General features: G+C 44.8%; 1 protein-coding gene across 5 annotated transcripts in view; it reads right to left on the bottom strand.

The window, feature by feature from the left end:
* Eri3 (ERI1 exoribonuclease family member 3) overlaps nucleotides 1–17124 on the bottom strand; it is a 128969-nt gene that overhangs the window by 47469 nt on the left and 64376 nt on the right. For all 5 annotated transcript variants that reach the window (XM_055618508.1, XM_055618510.1, XM_055618506.1 and 2 more), the window contains one exon: nucleotides 14519–14591. In XM_055618508.1, the coding sequence (XP_055474483.1) occupies nucleotides 14519–14591 (73 nt within the window). The remainder of the gene's footprint in view (nucleotides 1–14518; nucleotides 14592–17124) is intronic.

The following is a 17124-nucleotide window of genomic DNA, read 5'->3' as shown; positions in this document are numbered from 1 at the left end:
TGTTTTACTCCAGCAATAGTAAACCTAACTCCCTATCTCTCTGTTATAGCAAAAAAAAAAAAAAAAAAAAAAAAAAAAAAAAAAGGAACTTAAGGTGCCATGAATACACTCACGCTGGCAAGGATAGAAGACACTATGGGAAGGGTCTACCCCATCCAAGTCCTTTATTCTTTAGCTAAGGAAACCAAAGCCTGCAGAGCAAGTGACTCAACAACACCAGAGATGGTCTTTATTTTTCTGCTTCCAGGTTTCACCTCGGTGTCTTTTTGTGTTGCACCATGCTGCCCTCTAGAGACAAGGGCCTCATCTGCCCACGGCAGTACCTGGAGCCAGACCACAAATCCCACACATCCTTGTGTAGGCATGTGCACACATCAGAATACACACGGATGTAGATATGGGGAGATATACTTTTCTAAACACAGAAACACGTATACATGGGCGCACCCTCTTACACACTACGCATTACACCTACACATTAAACATCCCTTGGCAGGGATGGAATGTGAGGCCAAGCCTGGCCTTCCCCAAGCACTGACTTTACTGACTGTCTGACAAGTGGTGGCTGCTGTGTGTTTGCCTCTAGCTTAAACCAGGACAGACAGAAGAGTTGCCTTCAGGTAGTATCTGCTACTGGCCAAGTGACAAGAGGGAAACTATGAAAGGAAGGAACCTGGATTTATATCTTCCTGGTCTGTGGCCTTGGGCAGCTGAAACGGTTTCCATTTCTGCACCATAAAATAGGGACAAGTCCTTCTTTGCTAAGTCGCTGTGAGGATCCTGTATGCTGTACGCTGAGCAGCCAGCACTGAGGCTCGCACCAATTAAGGCCAGTGCATTAGTGCTCTATTATTATTGACACTGTCAGACATGCTCAAGTCTGTCTTAGCAGGGTGACCTGCAGGACAGTGTGGCAGACACGAGGCAAGATTGTGCCTCCTGAAATTCTAGCCTTGACTTCTGTACAACTCCTCCCTATTTTCAGGGTCCCGAGAAGCAACAAAGGAAGGAAAAACAAAATTCAAAGCCAAGGATAAGGCAGAGTGATTGAGCCTCTGTGAAGACCCAGTGGAGGAGCACCGATCTCGCCAGCCAGCCATACCCCACCCCTCCCAAACAGTCCCTCACTCTTCCACAGTATGGATGCCCCATGAGGCTCTTGACATTCCCCACTGGCCCCTGGTTCTGTGAAAGCAGATCAGATTCTGTCTGATCCCTTTCTTCATGTGGCTCAGGGTCTCTCACAGTGATGTACTAGGGGACATGAAATAGCCAAGACACACAGATTCTGAGCTATGCTGGGCTCTGGTAACTGACCCTGAAGGCTAGGATACAAAGTCTATGTCAGAAAAGCCCTCAAATGATCAGGCAGAACTACCCACTCTGTGCACCAGAACAAACCCAGAATGGACTGAAGGACAAAAGGAAAAGGTCCGTTGTGGGACTAAGACTAGGAGACTACCCTCAGTGGACAGGGGACAGACTTAGCAGCAGCCAGGACAAGCAAAGAGTTAGGCCTGGTATGTCCTGCCACAGAGGATACCGCAAGAATTCTGAGGTGAGGTCCACTGCGGAGGGCACTGGGACCTTGGCAGAAGACAGAATCCCATCACCCTAAATTGACTCCCTCTTCCACTCTCCCCTTGTGACTGTATCCACCAAAGATGTGGAACACGGTGGCACCAGCAGCTGGTATAACAAGCCGCCCACCGCACATGGTGTGGCAGCCTTCTAAGAGCTTTATAGACATCTTGAATGAACTCCCCTAACTCTAACCCCCATGCTGGAGGGCTGCAGCCTTCTCCCCAGGAGTCTTCGGCTGGCCACCACTGATATGTCTCAGAGCAAGTGGCCTCCTCACAGAGGATAGCCCTGCCCTCTCTCCCTTGCATGGACACAAACATGGAGGTTTCCGAGAGCTACTGCCCCTGCCCACGCTCTCTGCTTTTTGTTGGTAAAAAGTACAGGTGAAAAGTCCACACCTGTAGCTTAATATCACCATTGCATCCCCTGATCTGGCCGGCAGTCTTGGACCCCACAGGCGCTGCCTGGAAGTCTCTCCCACTGGCCCCTGAAAACTTACTCATCTTCAGAACTCGCCCAAGAGCCTCCTTGCTAAAACCTTTCCTGACTCACCCTCTCACTACCTAACCCCCAATAAAAATAGCTCCTCCTGCCTTTGCTCTGGGGGCAGCAAAGCTGTCTGAGAGCACGGACTCAGCCTTCATTCCAGTGCCTGCTCTGCCACCCACTGCTGCTGGCTGTGGAGGGCATATGAGCACTCAGGGCTTCCATTTCTTCCTTTCCCTGCAGGGCAGCTGGGGACCCAGCTCTAAAGACTAAGCATTTAGAGCCACATCTGGTTTTGTTAATTACTAACTCCACTTTACAAATACGGAAAGCAAGGTTCAGGGAAGGTTAAGGGTCTGTCCTTATATCGGCGACAGTTAACAAGCACCTAGGCTGCCTGTAACTCTATTCTACTAGACAGCCAGGCCTGGGACAGCAGACTGCTCCTCCATGTATGCGGAGGTGACACAGCACAAGGACAGTGCTGAGTCCATCTTCCCTAGTTTGAACCTGCTGGGGAGCTCTTCTCCATAGTACCTGCGGGCAGACTCCCACTGCACACCTGCACTCTTGTCTCCTTGACCTCTCTTCTCCTTGAGGCCTGCTCATCTCTTTTGGGTGTACCAAGTACAGAGGCAACTCAAGGATGCTCCTGCCTCTTCCTCTGGTCAACTCTACATTTATACTATGTTTCTTATTTTTGAGTGGATACTAGGGCACAATAAGCCAGCCATTTTCTACTGGTCCAGGAAGAAACTGGCTCCAGCTCACAAGGTTGGCTGGCAGACCTCTCAGTTTTGTTTGCATGGTGTATTTCTCCACCACCACATTCCATAAGCGCTGTGCCTCAAGGACTACAGGGAAACCAATGTCTGTGATGCTTTCAGACACCCCTGAGACCCCATGTATTCTGCCTGCCTCACGCTGTGGGGCCCTTCCCTCATAGTCAGCTACACATTCATAGTAGAGAAGTGCCTTTGGTATAGAGTAACTGTCCAAAGGTCAACTGCAACAACAGAAGGTCTCGTTCCTACCATGCCTCAAGTCCCACGAGTGCTCAGACCAGAGCCTAAAGCAGGAGGACTATAATATGGGGCTCCGGAGAGATGGAGGTGAGTGTCTGTCTTACTTTATCACTAACCCCTCCCTGCCCATCTGTCTAAGATACACTTAGGATTTACCTCTTTCTGGCTGTTTGCCTGTAGAAAGATGCTTAATTTCTCTAAGCCCATTTGCATTTGCTTGGCAAACTGGACAGATATCTGTCTACAGCAGCCTGACTCAGTAAGGATTCAGTTAATACTTGCCAATACCCACTTAGTGTCCAGGGCGGGGTATTGAAAACAGAGACTTTAAGGACCTCACAGGCTAGTAGGAAAAAACAAATGTGCTAGTATATGATACACTTAGTACAAAGTTCTAAAGCCATAGGAGAAGAGGTGACAGATTCCTTTTTACTAGAGATAGGGGTGAGTGAGTGAGTGAGTTTGTGTGTGTGAGTTTGTGTGTGTGTGTGTGTGTGTGTGTATGTGTGTGTGTGTGTGTATGTTAGAGGGGCTCACATAAATGGGTTCTGCAGGATGAACAGGAGTTTTCTAAATACACTACAAGGAGAAAATAAAATGTAAAGGAGCAGCATAAGACACAGATGAACAATTATGTATGTGTGAAAAGAAGCAAGAAGTTTGCTGTTATGGGAAGGAAAGAAGTATGGACAACAAGATGTCCTATATGAACATCAATGACCTATGTCATCCAGGACCTTGCTTCATAGCTTAAGAGAAAGAATGGGCAGAGCCTCAACAGCTACCCTCTTGGCTCCAATGCTCTTCCTGTCAGAATGAGCACCCTGCGACCACAGTTTCCTGTGCCTTTGATTTAAGAGTTCCTCTCCTGGCCCTGACAGTAAGGCATTTCTGTCCCACAGATTATAACTCACTCTGGGCTATTATTCAGCTCCCCAGCCCTGGCCCTGCTGCAGTTAGTCCAAACATAATATCCTTCATGCATATATTATCTGTCTCCCTATTATCTGGAATCATTTCGGAATTAAATTTCAGTCCTGCAATATTGGCTTCAGGAGCGGCGCGCTTTATGGGCTAGTCAAAGGTTAGAATACCAATCAAAATAACAGTGCCGATGCAGCGAGACATTTTAATATTCCAAAACCCGGTAATTGTAAAAGGACATAATATTTTTTCCCTGATTACCCCAAAGGCAACACATGTTAACAAGGCGAGGGAAGGAGTGAAAGGAATTTCAGAGTTCAGACAGCTGTAAGACATATTTAAAGGAAAAGCCCAGGCTGGGCACTAGAGCATGGGGGCAGGGAGGCAAGAAGAAAGGAGGCACTGGCAGGGACTCCGGCAGCTGACACGAGCACAGTGCTGTCCCACCTCTTCTTCTGGACTACACTTCACGAGCGCAGCCCCAGGCACACAGTGCAGAGAGTGGGCTGTGAGGAAAACTCAGAAACTGGAGGCCTGAGGCCTGGGTTCTAGTTTCCACTCACAGGTCAGCAACCTCCTGCTCACAGCAGCCCAGGCACACTGGTGACAGCTTCTCCACGAGGCCATACCTGTGCTCCGCCATGCCCTCAATCCCTCCTGGGCTATCCTGCACCCTAGGCTTAGATAGCCTGATCCTCAAAGATGGCCAGAGGTCTCGGGTATCTAATCCAGACTGCACTGCTTTTGGATGGTGACAAAGACCTGGACCACAATTCCCGCTTGGTTCTGACCACAGTGCTCAAGCGTCTGCCATTCGTGCAAGCTTCCCTCTCAGAACGCTGCAGGGCGCCTACATAGTCACATCTCTTTTCACTTGAGGTTTGTTCTAGTCTTCTTCAAATGAGCTTCTTAAGAGTCCTAGCCAGGAAAAAAAAAAAAAAAAGACGAAGAGTCCCAGCAGAGGGGTCTGTACTGGTGCCACTCAGGCCCCCTCTGTAAAGGGTCCAAACGGCAACCTGATGGGCAGCCTTCTGGATCACTCCTGCCTGCTGGCTTCCCCACTAGCCCAGCCACTCTCTGAAGCCTCGGATCTACAGCACCACGACCTAATGACCCACCGATGGCCCCCAGCAAAAAACTTCATTAAGGCCGAGAATTTATTTCTCCATAAGCCCTTAATTTATTACTGCACTGATTGGGACTCTGAGTGCTCAAGGTCAGGAAAAGTCACACTCAATCGTAGACTCCAATGCTCCCTTCAGCAGTTTCTCCTGCTGTCCCTTCCCAGAGACAGCAGGAGACACAGTGCTTCCTGGGAAGACCCCAAAAGCTCTGTCTTCCTCTCCGCTCTCCCTCAAATGTCTGGCCATAAGCTCACCCTTTCAGAGCACACAGAAAGCACAGCGGGGCATGGAGCATGGTGGCAATGGGGAAGTAGAGCTATAGTCTCCACCCTGCTGACCTGACTGTTCAATTCTGGGCAGCCCCTAGGGGCTGGACAGCCAGCCTGCTTGCCCAACCTAGATTCTCCCTAAGGCTGCCTGCTTACTTTCCCACACAAAGCCCACCCCGGCAGGCTGTGGCATGAGAGGAAATTCCTGACAGTTAGGAGTATGTATACACACAGCTGCACAGCTTGGTCCGCACAAACATGAAGTGTTTATATATGTGTAGGCATGTACTTATACATTCATTTGTACCTATGTGTCATGCATATGCATTGGGCAAGGCTCACTTTCTGTATTCATGTGTCTATCCACACACCTTTCTGGACATGTCTCAACCAACCTTCCTGTTTCATAATCCATCATTTAGAACATTTTTTTCTGTTCAGCCTTAGCCACCACTTCTGTGGCTATACTTTAAAATTGCCAGTATCCCACTTTTTATAATCATTAATTCAAACGTCTTTTTTTTTTTAAAGTCAGAGTCTCATGCAGCCTAGGCCAGCTTCAAACTTGCTTTAGATTCAAGGGATCAAGGGTGACCTCCAACTAGTAATCCTCTTTGCATTAAAACTGCAGTTGCTCAGTATCATCCTTGGTTTTTACACTGGTGCTGGGATCCTCATGCTTGTGTGACAGGCAAACTGAGCCACCTCCCTAGCCCTTTTTTAATTTTTCTAAGAGTTTCTTGTAGTCCAGGATAGCCTGGAATTTGCAGCGATCCTCCTGCCTCAGCCTCCTGAGTGTTGGGATTTCAGGCAGCAGCCACTACACCTGGCTAGACGTTCCACTGTTCACCCTGCTATCTGGCACACTTGGCTGTGCCTACTGTGCTTGTTCCTCATTTCAGCAGGACCCACCTGCTTTGTCTGTACCCAGCAGATCCCTTCTCTATCTTGTCAACTGCTGCCTTGACAATATCTTTTAACTCCCTTTTCATTTCATATCATAACCCCTTACAAAAACTCTCCACACAGACAAACCTAAGTCCCCTTTCTCCACACCCACCCCAAACTGCTGAACTCTGCTAAGATGGGTAAGTGAACAGAGTGGCTCTGCTGCAAACTAATGTCACTGATTGGACCCTCAACACTGCCTAGGACTCCCCCTGTCCTCATCAGCTCCCATGTCTACTTACCAAAGGGATGGAAGTCCTCTCCTACTTTCTGTAAGCCCTTCTAGACTTTTCTATTTGTTTCCAGCAAATGGTTTACCTACTTGTCTCACAGGGAAAAACAAAAGTCATCAAGCCATCATATGGTGTGCTGGCTGGTTTGTTTGTTTTGTTTTGTTCTGACAGTTTGACACAAACCTAGATATAATGGAGAAGAGAAAATCTGAACTGAGAAAATGCCTCTATAAGGTTGGCCTGTAGGCAAGTCTGTGGGATATTTTCTTGATTTAAAGATTAATATGGGAGAGCCCAACATGCTGGGGCAGTGCTACACCCAGGCCGGCGGTCTGAGATACCTAAGAAACCAAAGTGAGCAAGCCATTCGAGTAAATCAATAAGCACTGTTCCTCCATGTTCTCTGTTTCAGTTCCTGCCTCAGTGTCTCTCAATGAACTGTGATTTCGGATATGTAAGCCAAATAAACACCTTCTTCCCCCAAGTTGCTTTTGGTCATGGTCCTCATCACAGTCACAGAAATCAAACTAGGACAAAAATGGGCACCAAGGTCACGCATAGGGCATTGCTGAGACAGACCAGACCATGTTGTTTGTGGGAGGACTGCAGAAAGATTTTGGAACTTTGGGTTGAAAAAGCCATTGAGTGTTTGAAGCTCACTGTCCTGTCTTCTCCTGTGGGAGCCTGGAAGAGAATGCTGAGAATAGCACCAACAAGGAGGCTTAGAGGAAATTCAGAGAGTTCTTCAGAAACTTTAATGGCACTGTTTATGTAATACTATGAAAATTATTTTATTAGTTTATTTTATATTAAGTTATATTTATTCACTTATTTATGTCTGTGCACATGTGCGTATGTCGGGGAGCAATAGGACAGTATTCAGCAGTTGGTTCTCTCTTTCACCACATGGATCTTGGGGATCAAACTCAAGTCATTAGGCTAGGTGCCTTAAATCACTGGCCTTGCTAATGAGATATTTTTAATTGAGTATATGCAGTTCTGGTCATCAGGGCTAAAGAAACCAAAATTCCAAAACTGTCACCACAGTTACTGGTTTTGGGAGCATGGAAGCTGAACAACAGGAGGGGTCATGAAGAACAGCTGAGGCCTGGTACTGCGTGGGGGTTGGAGTCCCTGAAGAAAGGTCACTGGTGAAGGTACAGCCTCACCTGCGGTAGAGACCCTAGTACATTGAGATGCCAGCGCTGTGAGATGAACAACAAATACAGAAGTACAGTGAGGCTGGCATGAGGCTACCAGATAAGCTATGGATGGCAGAAATGGCACTGCCAAGGACCCCGAGTCCAGAAGACCATGAGCCCTGGATACAAATAAATGGATATAAAATTATTTACACTATTGGAGTTTGGTTTTGCTTTTATTGTGACTGGGCCCTGTTTCTTCCTTCTTGGAGTAAGAAAGATGTGATTTACTTTCTATTTTATAGAAGCACACAGTTCAAAAGACTTTGGACTTTTAAAGAAGCCGTGGACATGTTAAAGAGACTGAACTTTTAAAGTGCTTGAATTTTTAAAGACTGGGACTTTTGAAAGTTGGAATGTGCTTTATATTACAATACTGATATTAATATAAGATCTTGGAGATGAACAAGAAAGAAAGGGTTATGGTTTAATAAGTAATGTATTTGTGTACCAAGTTGAGAGGGGGAAAAATTGTGCTGGTTGGTTTTTGTCAACTTGACATCTGAACTGAGAAAATGTCTCTATAAGGCTGGCCCATAGGCAAGTCTGTGGAACATTTTCCTGATTAAAGACTAATATGGGAGGGCCCAGCCCACTAGGGGCAGTGCCATCCTGGGTAGGTGGTCATGGAGTGCATAAGAAAGCTGATGGAGCAAGCTGGAGGGAACGTGTCAAGAAGCAGTGACCTCCATGGTCACTCCTTCAGTTCCTGCTTGTAGTTTCCTGTGTTGGCTTCCCTCAGTGGTAGTAGAAGAAGCAGCTTAAGATCTAAGCGGGGCGGGGAGGAGTTTAAAATGGGACTGTTAAATCTTGACATCTTTGAGCAATTCTTGTGACTCTGTTGAAGAGGTAGTTGGACAAAGGAATAGGTCTGATAAGAGGTACTGATTCGGACAAGTTGTTGACATTAATGATAAAATGAACCCAAGAAGTATATACAGGGTAGGAAAAAGAAAGCTAAAGCAGAACACTGAGATACCACAGTAGGTAGGTAGAAAATGAAGAGCCAGGAGCAGTATTTTCTAATAGAAATAGTTGCTGTTTATTGATTGTATATTATGTTTTAGACCTATTGTCTTAGTCCATTTTCTACTGTTTTGACAGAATACTACAGACCTGGTAAGTTATAAACAATAAAAGTTTATTTGGCTCACAGTTCTGTTGGAGGCTGAGACAATTGAGCTCCAGAGGCATCATCTGGTAAGAAACCTCTTGCTGCATCATCGGAAGGCTTCACATGACAGGAGAGTATGGGAGACAGAGGACATGGTAGTCCAGCACCACTCTTAAAACCAGTGCCCTTCTGAAAGGATGATATTGATCCATTCATGTGGCCAGCTCCCATGCCCTAATGGTCTCCTGAAGACCTCTCCTCTCAGCACTGTTATAGTAGCAGTTAAATCCTACCATGGCATCTGGGGAGGACAGACGTTTAGCCACTAGCATCTGTGCTGCCGTTAGAGTTTCCCCTGGCACACACAGCAATAGATCACTTGGAATATATCTAGTATGACTGAGAGATGATTCTTAGTTTGTATTTAGTTTTAATGAATTTGAATTACAACTTCCTTGAGAAACTTTTGAGTATGTTTAAAACCACTTGAGTTAGAAATGCTGTATTTTAAACTGTTAATTTTACAAAATTTAAAGCATTATTTCTGATATTTTGCTTCCTAGTTGAGATGTGATATAAGAATTAATTTATCCATCAGACTTAATCTGAAAAAGGCAAAATACCTCATAATTTTATACTGCTATCATGTTGAAGAAATGACACTTGGATACATGAATTGGTTAAATAATTTCATGTCTTATTTAAATTTTTAAATCTTTCTCATCATTTTTGCATGTGTATGGCTGTTTTGCCTTCATGTCTGTGTGTGTACACCAGGTGTGAGCAGTTCCAAGAGGTGCTCAATCATAGACTCGAGGCCATAATGGCCTCTTCTTTCACCCCTAACTCTAACAACCAATGACATGTCTTGTCTGTTACACAGCTGGTACCATTACAACACTCACTTTCAAAGAACTAGTTTGTCCCAATGCAACTGATGTATTAATGGATTATTTAGCACAATGCCAATTTTGCATGTTTCTGTCATTTTTTTCCAAGTGATATACTAGATCTGCCAGATGTGGTAGTGTGTACTTCTAACCCCAGTACTTGAGAGGTGGAGGCAGGATTCCCAATCTTATGCCAGCCTAGGCTACACAGAGAGATTCTGCCTCACAAAGAGAGGAGAGATAAAGGAAGCTAAGCTTGGCTGAACAGAGAACTGTCCGAGAACACAGCTGTCGGGTCACATAAAATGCACACATGCACCTCTGCCACAACTAGCAGCCACTAAGATCATCATACATGTTACAGCCACATCCTTCTGGGTACAATTTCCTATTTGATTTCAGACAAATTTTTTTTACCTCACTTCTTCACAATAACTCACCTACTATATCGCCTTTCTTATATCCATTTCTACATACAAACTTTAATTTTTTTTATCCAAAGTAAAGTGCTACATTTATTATAGTATTTATATATTTCTAGTCATTTAACTGTGAGACTACAGTATGAATTAAAGTAGATGTCTCTCTTTTACTCTGTTATTTTGGAGTTTCTGTGTGCTGCACTCCCTGGGTCATTTCTACTGCATGACTTTTCCTTAGTGTAAGAGATTTTGTTGTTTTGGATTGGTTTTTCAGACAAGGTCTTACTCTGTAACCCAGATTGGTCTGTAGCTCAGGCTAGCCTTGAATTAAGGGCAATTCTCCCGGTTCAACCTTCCAAGTGCTGGGATTGCAGGCCTGGGTGGTCACATCCAGGTAGTATAGAGACCTTTAGGAACCTGTATGTTATTATGTTATAACGGAATTGACTACATCATTCAACACTCTACAGCCCATCCCAGTTCTCTATTTCCACAACTAGCCGTCTAAACCAAGTAACTACCATGTGCCACCTGGACCACAGAAACAGTCTTATTCAACTGGTGATGGTGCTTTCTCATTCTTACCCTCCATGAGCTACTAAAGATCTGACTGTGTCAACAGAATAATCATTAGAAAAGGGCCAAAACTAGTATTCGATAAACAAAGGCCTGACATGCAACGTTCAGCAATGTGACCAAACAATGATCTGTCCCACCTACAAACACCAACTGCAAAGCCAGTTAGAAAAGCCAGTGCCTGGTCTCTTGCAGTTGGTTTTTTTTTTTTTGTTTTTTTTTTTTTTTTTTTTTTTTGTTGTTGTTGTTGTTTTTTAATAAGAGACCACAGAATTTTTTTTTTTAATTCAAACGAGATGGACATGGTGGCTCATGTGCATAATCCAACACTACTGACACTAAGACAGGAAGAATGTCAAAAGTTCAAAGCCAGCTAGGCTACAGCATGAGACTATGCCTCAAAACAAAACAAAGCAAAACAAAACAAAAAACGAAATGAGATAAATTTTTCTTTTAATATCCTTTTAGTAGCTCTTCTTCATCCTAAAGATAAGGACTACAATCAAGACATGGCCTACAAGCTCCAGCCAGGCCTTTTAGCTTTATGTCATGTTACCGTTCTCTTCTCATTGTTCCCCATGCCTTGGCAGTCGTTCATTCAGTGCATGACAACTGAGTTTCTCTGTCCTGCGAACCCTCCAAAATGATAGGGAGAGAACAATCAACAGAGGCAAAAACTCTGTCTTCGTGGCTTTTATAAAGATGCCAGGCTTCTCCTTACCTCAGGGCCTCACCATACGCTGCTTCCTAAGCTTGGCCAATTCCTCCTTCAGACTATAATTTAAATATCCTTCCTCAGACTCTACCTCAATAAATCCAGTTCTTTATTATATGATCCACAACTCTGAACCGCTCAGAACATGTTACTGAATAGAAATGAAATGATCTATAACAGTCACCTTTTCTGTTATATTCCCAGAACCTAACACAATACCTGGAACAAAGAAGGTACTCCAGAATGTGTGCTTATGGATGAGACGTGTATATTATGTCTTTGTGCTTTATGGATATATGTATATAAACACATTTACGTCTATGCACATTTTCAAGTATTTCTGGAGGTGACTATGTTTGTGAACACACATATACGTGAATATGTACTCCCTTACTCCTCAGCAATATCTCTACCCTCCTGGAAAGACCTAGGAGCAGGGCTTCAAGTCTTCTCTAAACTGAAAGCTCAATAAAAATCTAAGATCATTCAACAACATCCTACATGCCGGCCAACAGTGGCTTTTGCCATTCTGCTACAGGGAAAGTAGACGGAGGTAGGAGATGTCAAAACGTGGCTGTTCAAGAGTTACTCTTTTCTGAGGCAGCCCAGTTTCTGAGGAGGAGAGGGGAGAACTGAAAAAGACAGTATTTCATGTCTTCTCTGATTAAAGGCCTTAGGAAATGAGGATGCTGCGTTCATACCCAGTCACTCACACAGTCACACACCTGGAACACAATGTAGTTAGGGAGAGGAAGGGTTAAGCCCCCTTGTTTCCCCAGGCCTGCTTGAACTACCTCACAAGAAGAAAACAGAAAGACAACTGGGAATGGAGCCCTCAGTTTCCCTTTATACCCACTCTTTCCTTCCATATCTTGACAGAACAGTAGAGAACAGATTGGAGAGGCTCAAGATGGCCTGAAGCACCAAGGTGACCCTAGTGTTACCATATGGGTCAGCTGCTCTCCTGCCCTTCTGCCTAGGAACCTAAAGGCAGAGAGCTATCACATACCAAAAAGTCTAGTGAACTTCACAGAGTAATTGTTCATGGTCAGTGCCTGCCTCGCCTGGCCGGGCCTTCACATTGCATTTGTTGAGGCTGGCAGGCAGCCTCAGATAAACTCTGACAGCTGGCACACTGTTTTGTGGACAGCATGTCTATCTACACAGGCATGCCTAGCTCCACCCAGGAGGGTCTCTAGGAAGCTAGTTCTCAATGAGGCGGTGGCCAGCAAGTATACACACTCTGAGTCTAGCTGACCCCAGTCCAGCCACTGACGACAGTGGCGAGAAGCAGGCTCTGTCTCTGCGCTCCCAATGGACACACCTGGAATTAACAGCACAGACTTATTTCTAACTGAGTTAACTGATATCCCAAGTCCAGGGAGTGTCACAACAAGGGAAGCTCAGCAGAAGTGCTGTCCAAACCATCTTCAAGGAGAGGGAATATGCCAGATGATAACAAGGGAGCATTTTCACATATGATGGCAGCAGCACAGGCTCAAAGATAGAGCCTAAAATAGCCCCCTTGCTTCCCCAGGCCTGCTTGAACTACCTCACAAGAAGAAAACACAAAGACAACTTGGAATAGAGCCCTCAGTTTCCCTTTATACCCACTCTTTCCTTCCATATCTTGACAGAACAGTAGAGAACAGATTGGAGAGGCTCAAGATGGCCTGAAGCACCAAGGTGACCCTAGTGTTACCATATGGGTCTGCTGCTCTCCTGCCCTTCTACCTAGGAACCTAAAAGCAGAGAGCTATCACACACCAAAAAGTCTAGTGAACTTCACAGAGTAATTGTTCATGGTCAGTGCCTGCCTCGCCTAACTTCCTCAGTCAAAGATAAGAAGTAGTGTCAGAATGAGAAGGATGCACACACCAGGGGAAAGCAAGACAAAGAATGGAAACAAGTCCATAGTCATCTCAGTGTGAAGCACATACTTAGAGAACTAGTTCCTGCACCATTCTTCCATGTTCAGCTTCAGCCACACACACCAAAAGCAGGCTGCTCTTTTTTTTGCCTCGAAGGCAGTCTCCTCCCTGCATATACCCCCTTCCATGATTACTCACGGTGAGAACCAATCTTCACAGTGTGACCCCCTCCCTAGCCTCTCTTTGCTAAGCCCATAGGGAGCCTCCATCCTGGCCCTGGTGTGGTTTCCCTTCTTCTAGACATCTAGGAGTCACTAAGCATCAAGTAGATCTGAGACTACTCCAGAGCTATTTTTCTCTATTGGAATGACACATGAGCTTCATTCTCCCAGTGGTCCGGGCTTCCTGGAGCAATAATTCCTATTCAGCAAGGAACCAAGAAGCCATTCCTACATTATTTTTTCTGCTTACCTAAAAATGTGCCAGGGAAGGCTGGTTTTCTGAATGACTCATTCTCTGACGGGGAACTACCCTAGCTATGCAGGGTCCTTTTGAGGCACATAATCCTGGGCTAACACTAGTCCTATAATGTGGTATCAGTGCCAAGATCCTCCTCCATGCTCCAAGGGTTCTAGCTTCCACTGACCTCCCCTACATGAACAAGGCTCTGCTAGGGCCAGGGGAAGACTAAAGCCATCTTAGGCAAACTCCTCTTCCTAACTACAGGTACAGAGACCACACTCATGAACATGTATGTGTATGTATGTATGTATGTATGTATGTATGTATGTATGTATGTATGTATATATATATGTATATATGTAATTTTCTTCTCAAAGGCTCAACTAGGACCATGTTTTTCCTAATGATAAAACAGTTCAGCCCAGAAATTCAGGAAAAAAAAAATCCCTTTACCTGGGACTTCTATATATGTTTGGAAGACACCAATAGGACTCCACCCAGTAGCCTGACCCTCAAGCAGCTCCCCATTCCCAGAAATATCAACATTTTAGTGCACATTACCCATGGAAGAGAAAGAGGGATACTGAGAAAAGAAACAAAGAGAAAGACTAGAGTGGAGGGAGGTGTCTGAAGTAAAGGAGAACCAAGGCTGTGGGTGGAGCTCAGCCGGTACCTTTTTCAGATTAATCCACTGCTTGAAGTAATCCGCCACTGGCAAGCCTAAATAATGGCACTGGCCTGGAAGCCTACAAGAAAGAGAAGAGAGAACAAGTTGGAAACACACATGTCCCAAGTGTGGAGTCTTAAACTACAAAGAAAAAAAATATACAGAACAGAGATATAACACCTGTCAATAAATCAGCAGGGGTCCCCACCCACCTCCAGTGCCATGGATATGGGACTTAGAACCATTCCTCAGAACCAAGTATGAATTTCAAGAGGTATCACATAGAATAACATCAGGTACTACTATTTCCTAATTTATAAACTCTATTTTTAACATGTTAAGGTCCTTACTTATATTTTCCCTCAAACTAATCCTGAGAGGCAGGTACTGCTGGCTATTGTGGCTTCCCTGATGCCCCAGGGGTGTTTCAGATTAATTTTTTATTTTGTATGTATGAGTGTTTTGCTTCCATATATGTCTGTACATCGTCTGTGTGTCTGGTGTTCTCAGAGGTCAGAAGAGGGCATTGGATCTCCTGGAACTGGAGTCACAGTGATTGTGAGTTACCATGCAGATGCTAGGAATTGAATCTGGGTCCTCTGCAACAGCAACAAGTGCTCTTAACTACTGAGATATCTCTCTAGCCTTGTTTGTTTGTTTGTTTGTTTGAGATAGGATCTCACTATATAGCCCTGGCTGGCCTGGAACTCACTATGTAGATCATACCAACTTCAAATTCAGAGGTCTACCTGTTTCTGCTCAGAGCTGGGATTAAAGGCATAGGCCACATACAGGTCCTGTGAGGTTTGCTTTGTTTTGTTTTTGAGACAGGGTCCTACGTAGTCCCTCCTGACACCACCTCCCAAATATTGGAATTAGAAACCTGTGCCATTACACTTAGTTTTAGGTAGTGCTGGGGGCCAAACCCAGAGTGTCAGGCATGCAAGGTAAGCACTCTACCAACTCAACCACACTGCTAGCCCTCCAGAAGGGCAGCAAGTAAAGAGCCTTCCTTTTTAAAAACTGGTATCTCAGGTATGTGTCAGTAACAGAAAATTGAGAAAAACGGAGCCCAAGAAGGAAAAGTGTGACTTCAGAAATTACAAAACAAAACAAACAAAACCAAAAAACAAAACAAAACCATTAGGTTGGACATGGTAGCCTATGCCATTAATCCAAGTACTTGAGGAGCAGAGAGGCAGGTGGATCTCCAAGTTCAAGGCTAGCCTGGTCTTTGGAGTGAAACCAAGGATAGTCATGGCTATGTAATGTAGAGACCCTGTCTCAAACAACAAACAAAGAACAGAATTTACAGAGAACAAGGCTTCCACCTCTTCCTTGCAAAACCTTGCTGAGGTCCAAAAGCTCAGCAAGTTTCCCAGTCACTATCCTTCTCCAGGCCACAGGCCCTTGTATCTCTGCATGGTTCCCAAAGACAACCCTTCACAAGTCAAGATTCTCTCAACTCACCACCCCTTTTCATTATCTCAGGCACCTGGGTCACATGTGCCCTTCTGATCCCTCTTCCTATTACTTGTGGTCAACCTAAGATCTGGAAGTTTCTGTAATACACAGAGCTGATTTTTAAGCTTAAAATCAAGTTATTAGTGTCAAATGTCACAGAGTGGCCAAACAAGATGAGAAGTGATAAAACCCAATGGACTTCATATATGAAGTCCCACGTAATCTTGGTGAGAGGAGTGCTAATGTCAATAGGCCAGGTAAGGAGTGGCACAGGGAAGAGCTACTGAGACAGGGAATGGAGAACAAAAGTACAGACCCCTTTTCTTAGGAACTTTGGCCACGAGAATCCAGTTAAAATGACAAGTTCACCTCAGGAAGCTGAAGGCCAGCCTTCCCTTCATCACCCATTAAATACTTGACAGAAACTAACAGGAAGTTCACTTCCAGGTTTCAGAAGTAAACTTTTACCAGATGCATAATGTCTTTTCTTTTCTTTTGAGACACGGTCTCTCTACACAGCCTTGACTGTCCTGGATCTCACTCTGTAAACCAGGCTGGCCTCAAATTTACAGAGATCCACCTGCCTCTGCACCCTGAGTTCTGGGATTAAAGGTGTGTGACATCACACCCACCTATGGTGTCTTTTGAGTGGCAAGTTCCTTTCAAACAGGTGGCACAGCAACATTACCTAGAACTAGCCAGCTTTCTGAAAGAGAATTTCTGGCTGATGCCAAGAGAATGAAGGAGTGTCCAGAGACAGTATGGCCACATAGGGCCAAGGACCAAAAACATGAGGCCAAACAAAGCTTCTAAGGGTAAGAGGTGGCCTGAGCAGCTAGAATGGAGTCACTTGAGAAACAAACTGTAACTGAACTGTTTAAACCGTATTATCTCCTTCTTTTTCTTTGAACATTCTTAACCTTTCCGTCTCAGTATTTCAGAAAAAACACACTGAGGTCTGGATATGAAGAGACCACCAGCAGCAAGAGGAACACAGGAGGCCTAGTTAGAAAAGGGCAGGCATCCTCTGTCTTATTTTCCTCAGCCACCTCCTGATGACTTTAGTTGACATAGGTAAAGAGTCCTGTTGGTTCTAGCTAGCTCTGGAGAAAAAGTGATTCCCTTTTCTATGGGATTTCAATAGTACA

The sequence above is a fragment of the Psammomys obesus genome, unplaced genomic scaffold (assembly GCF_907164565.1).
Source record: "Psammomys obesus unplaced genomic scaffold, mPsaObe1.curated_primary_1811, whole genome shotgun sequence".
In the NCBI taxonomy this organism is placed as follows: domain Eukaryota; kingdom Metazoa; phylum Chordata; class Mammalia; order Rodentia; family Muridae; genus Psammomys; species Psammomys obesus.
Note: the sequence above shows the minus strand (reverse complement) of the source record. Positions and strands in the feature narration are given on the sequence as shown.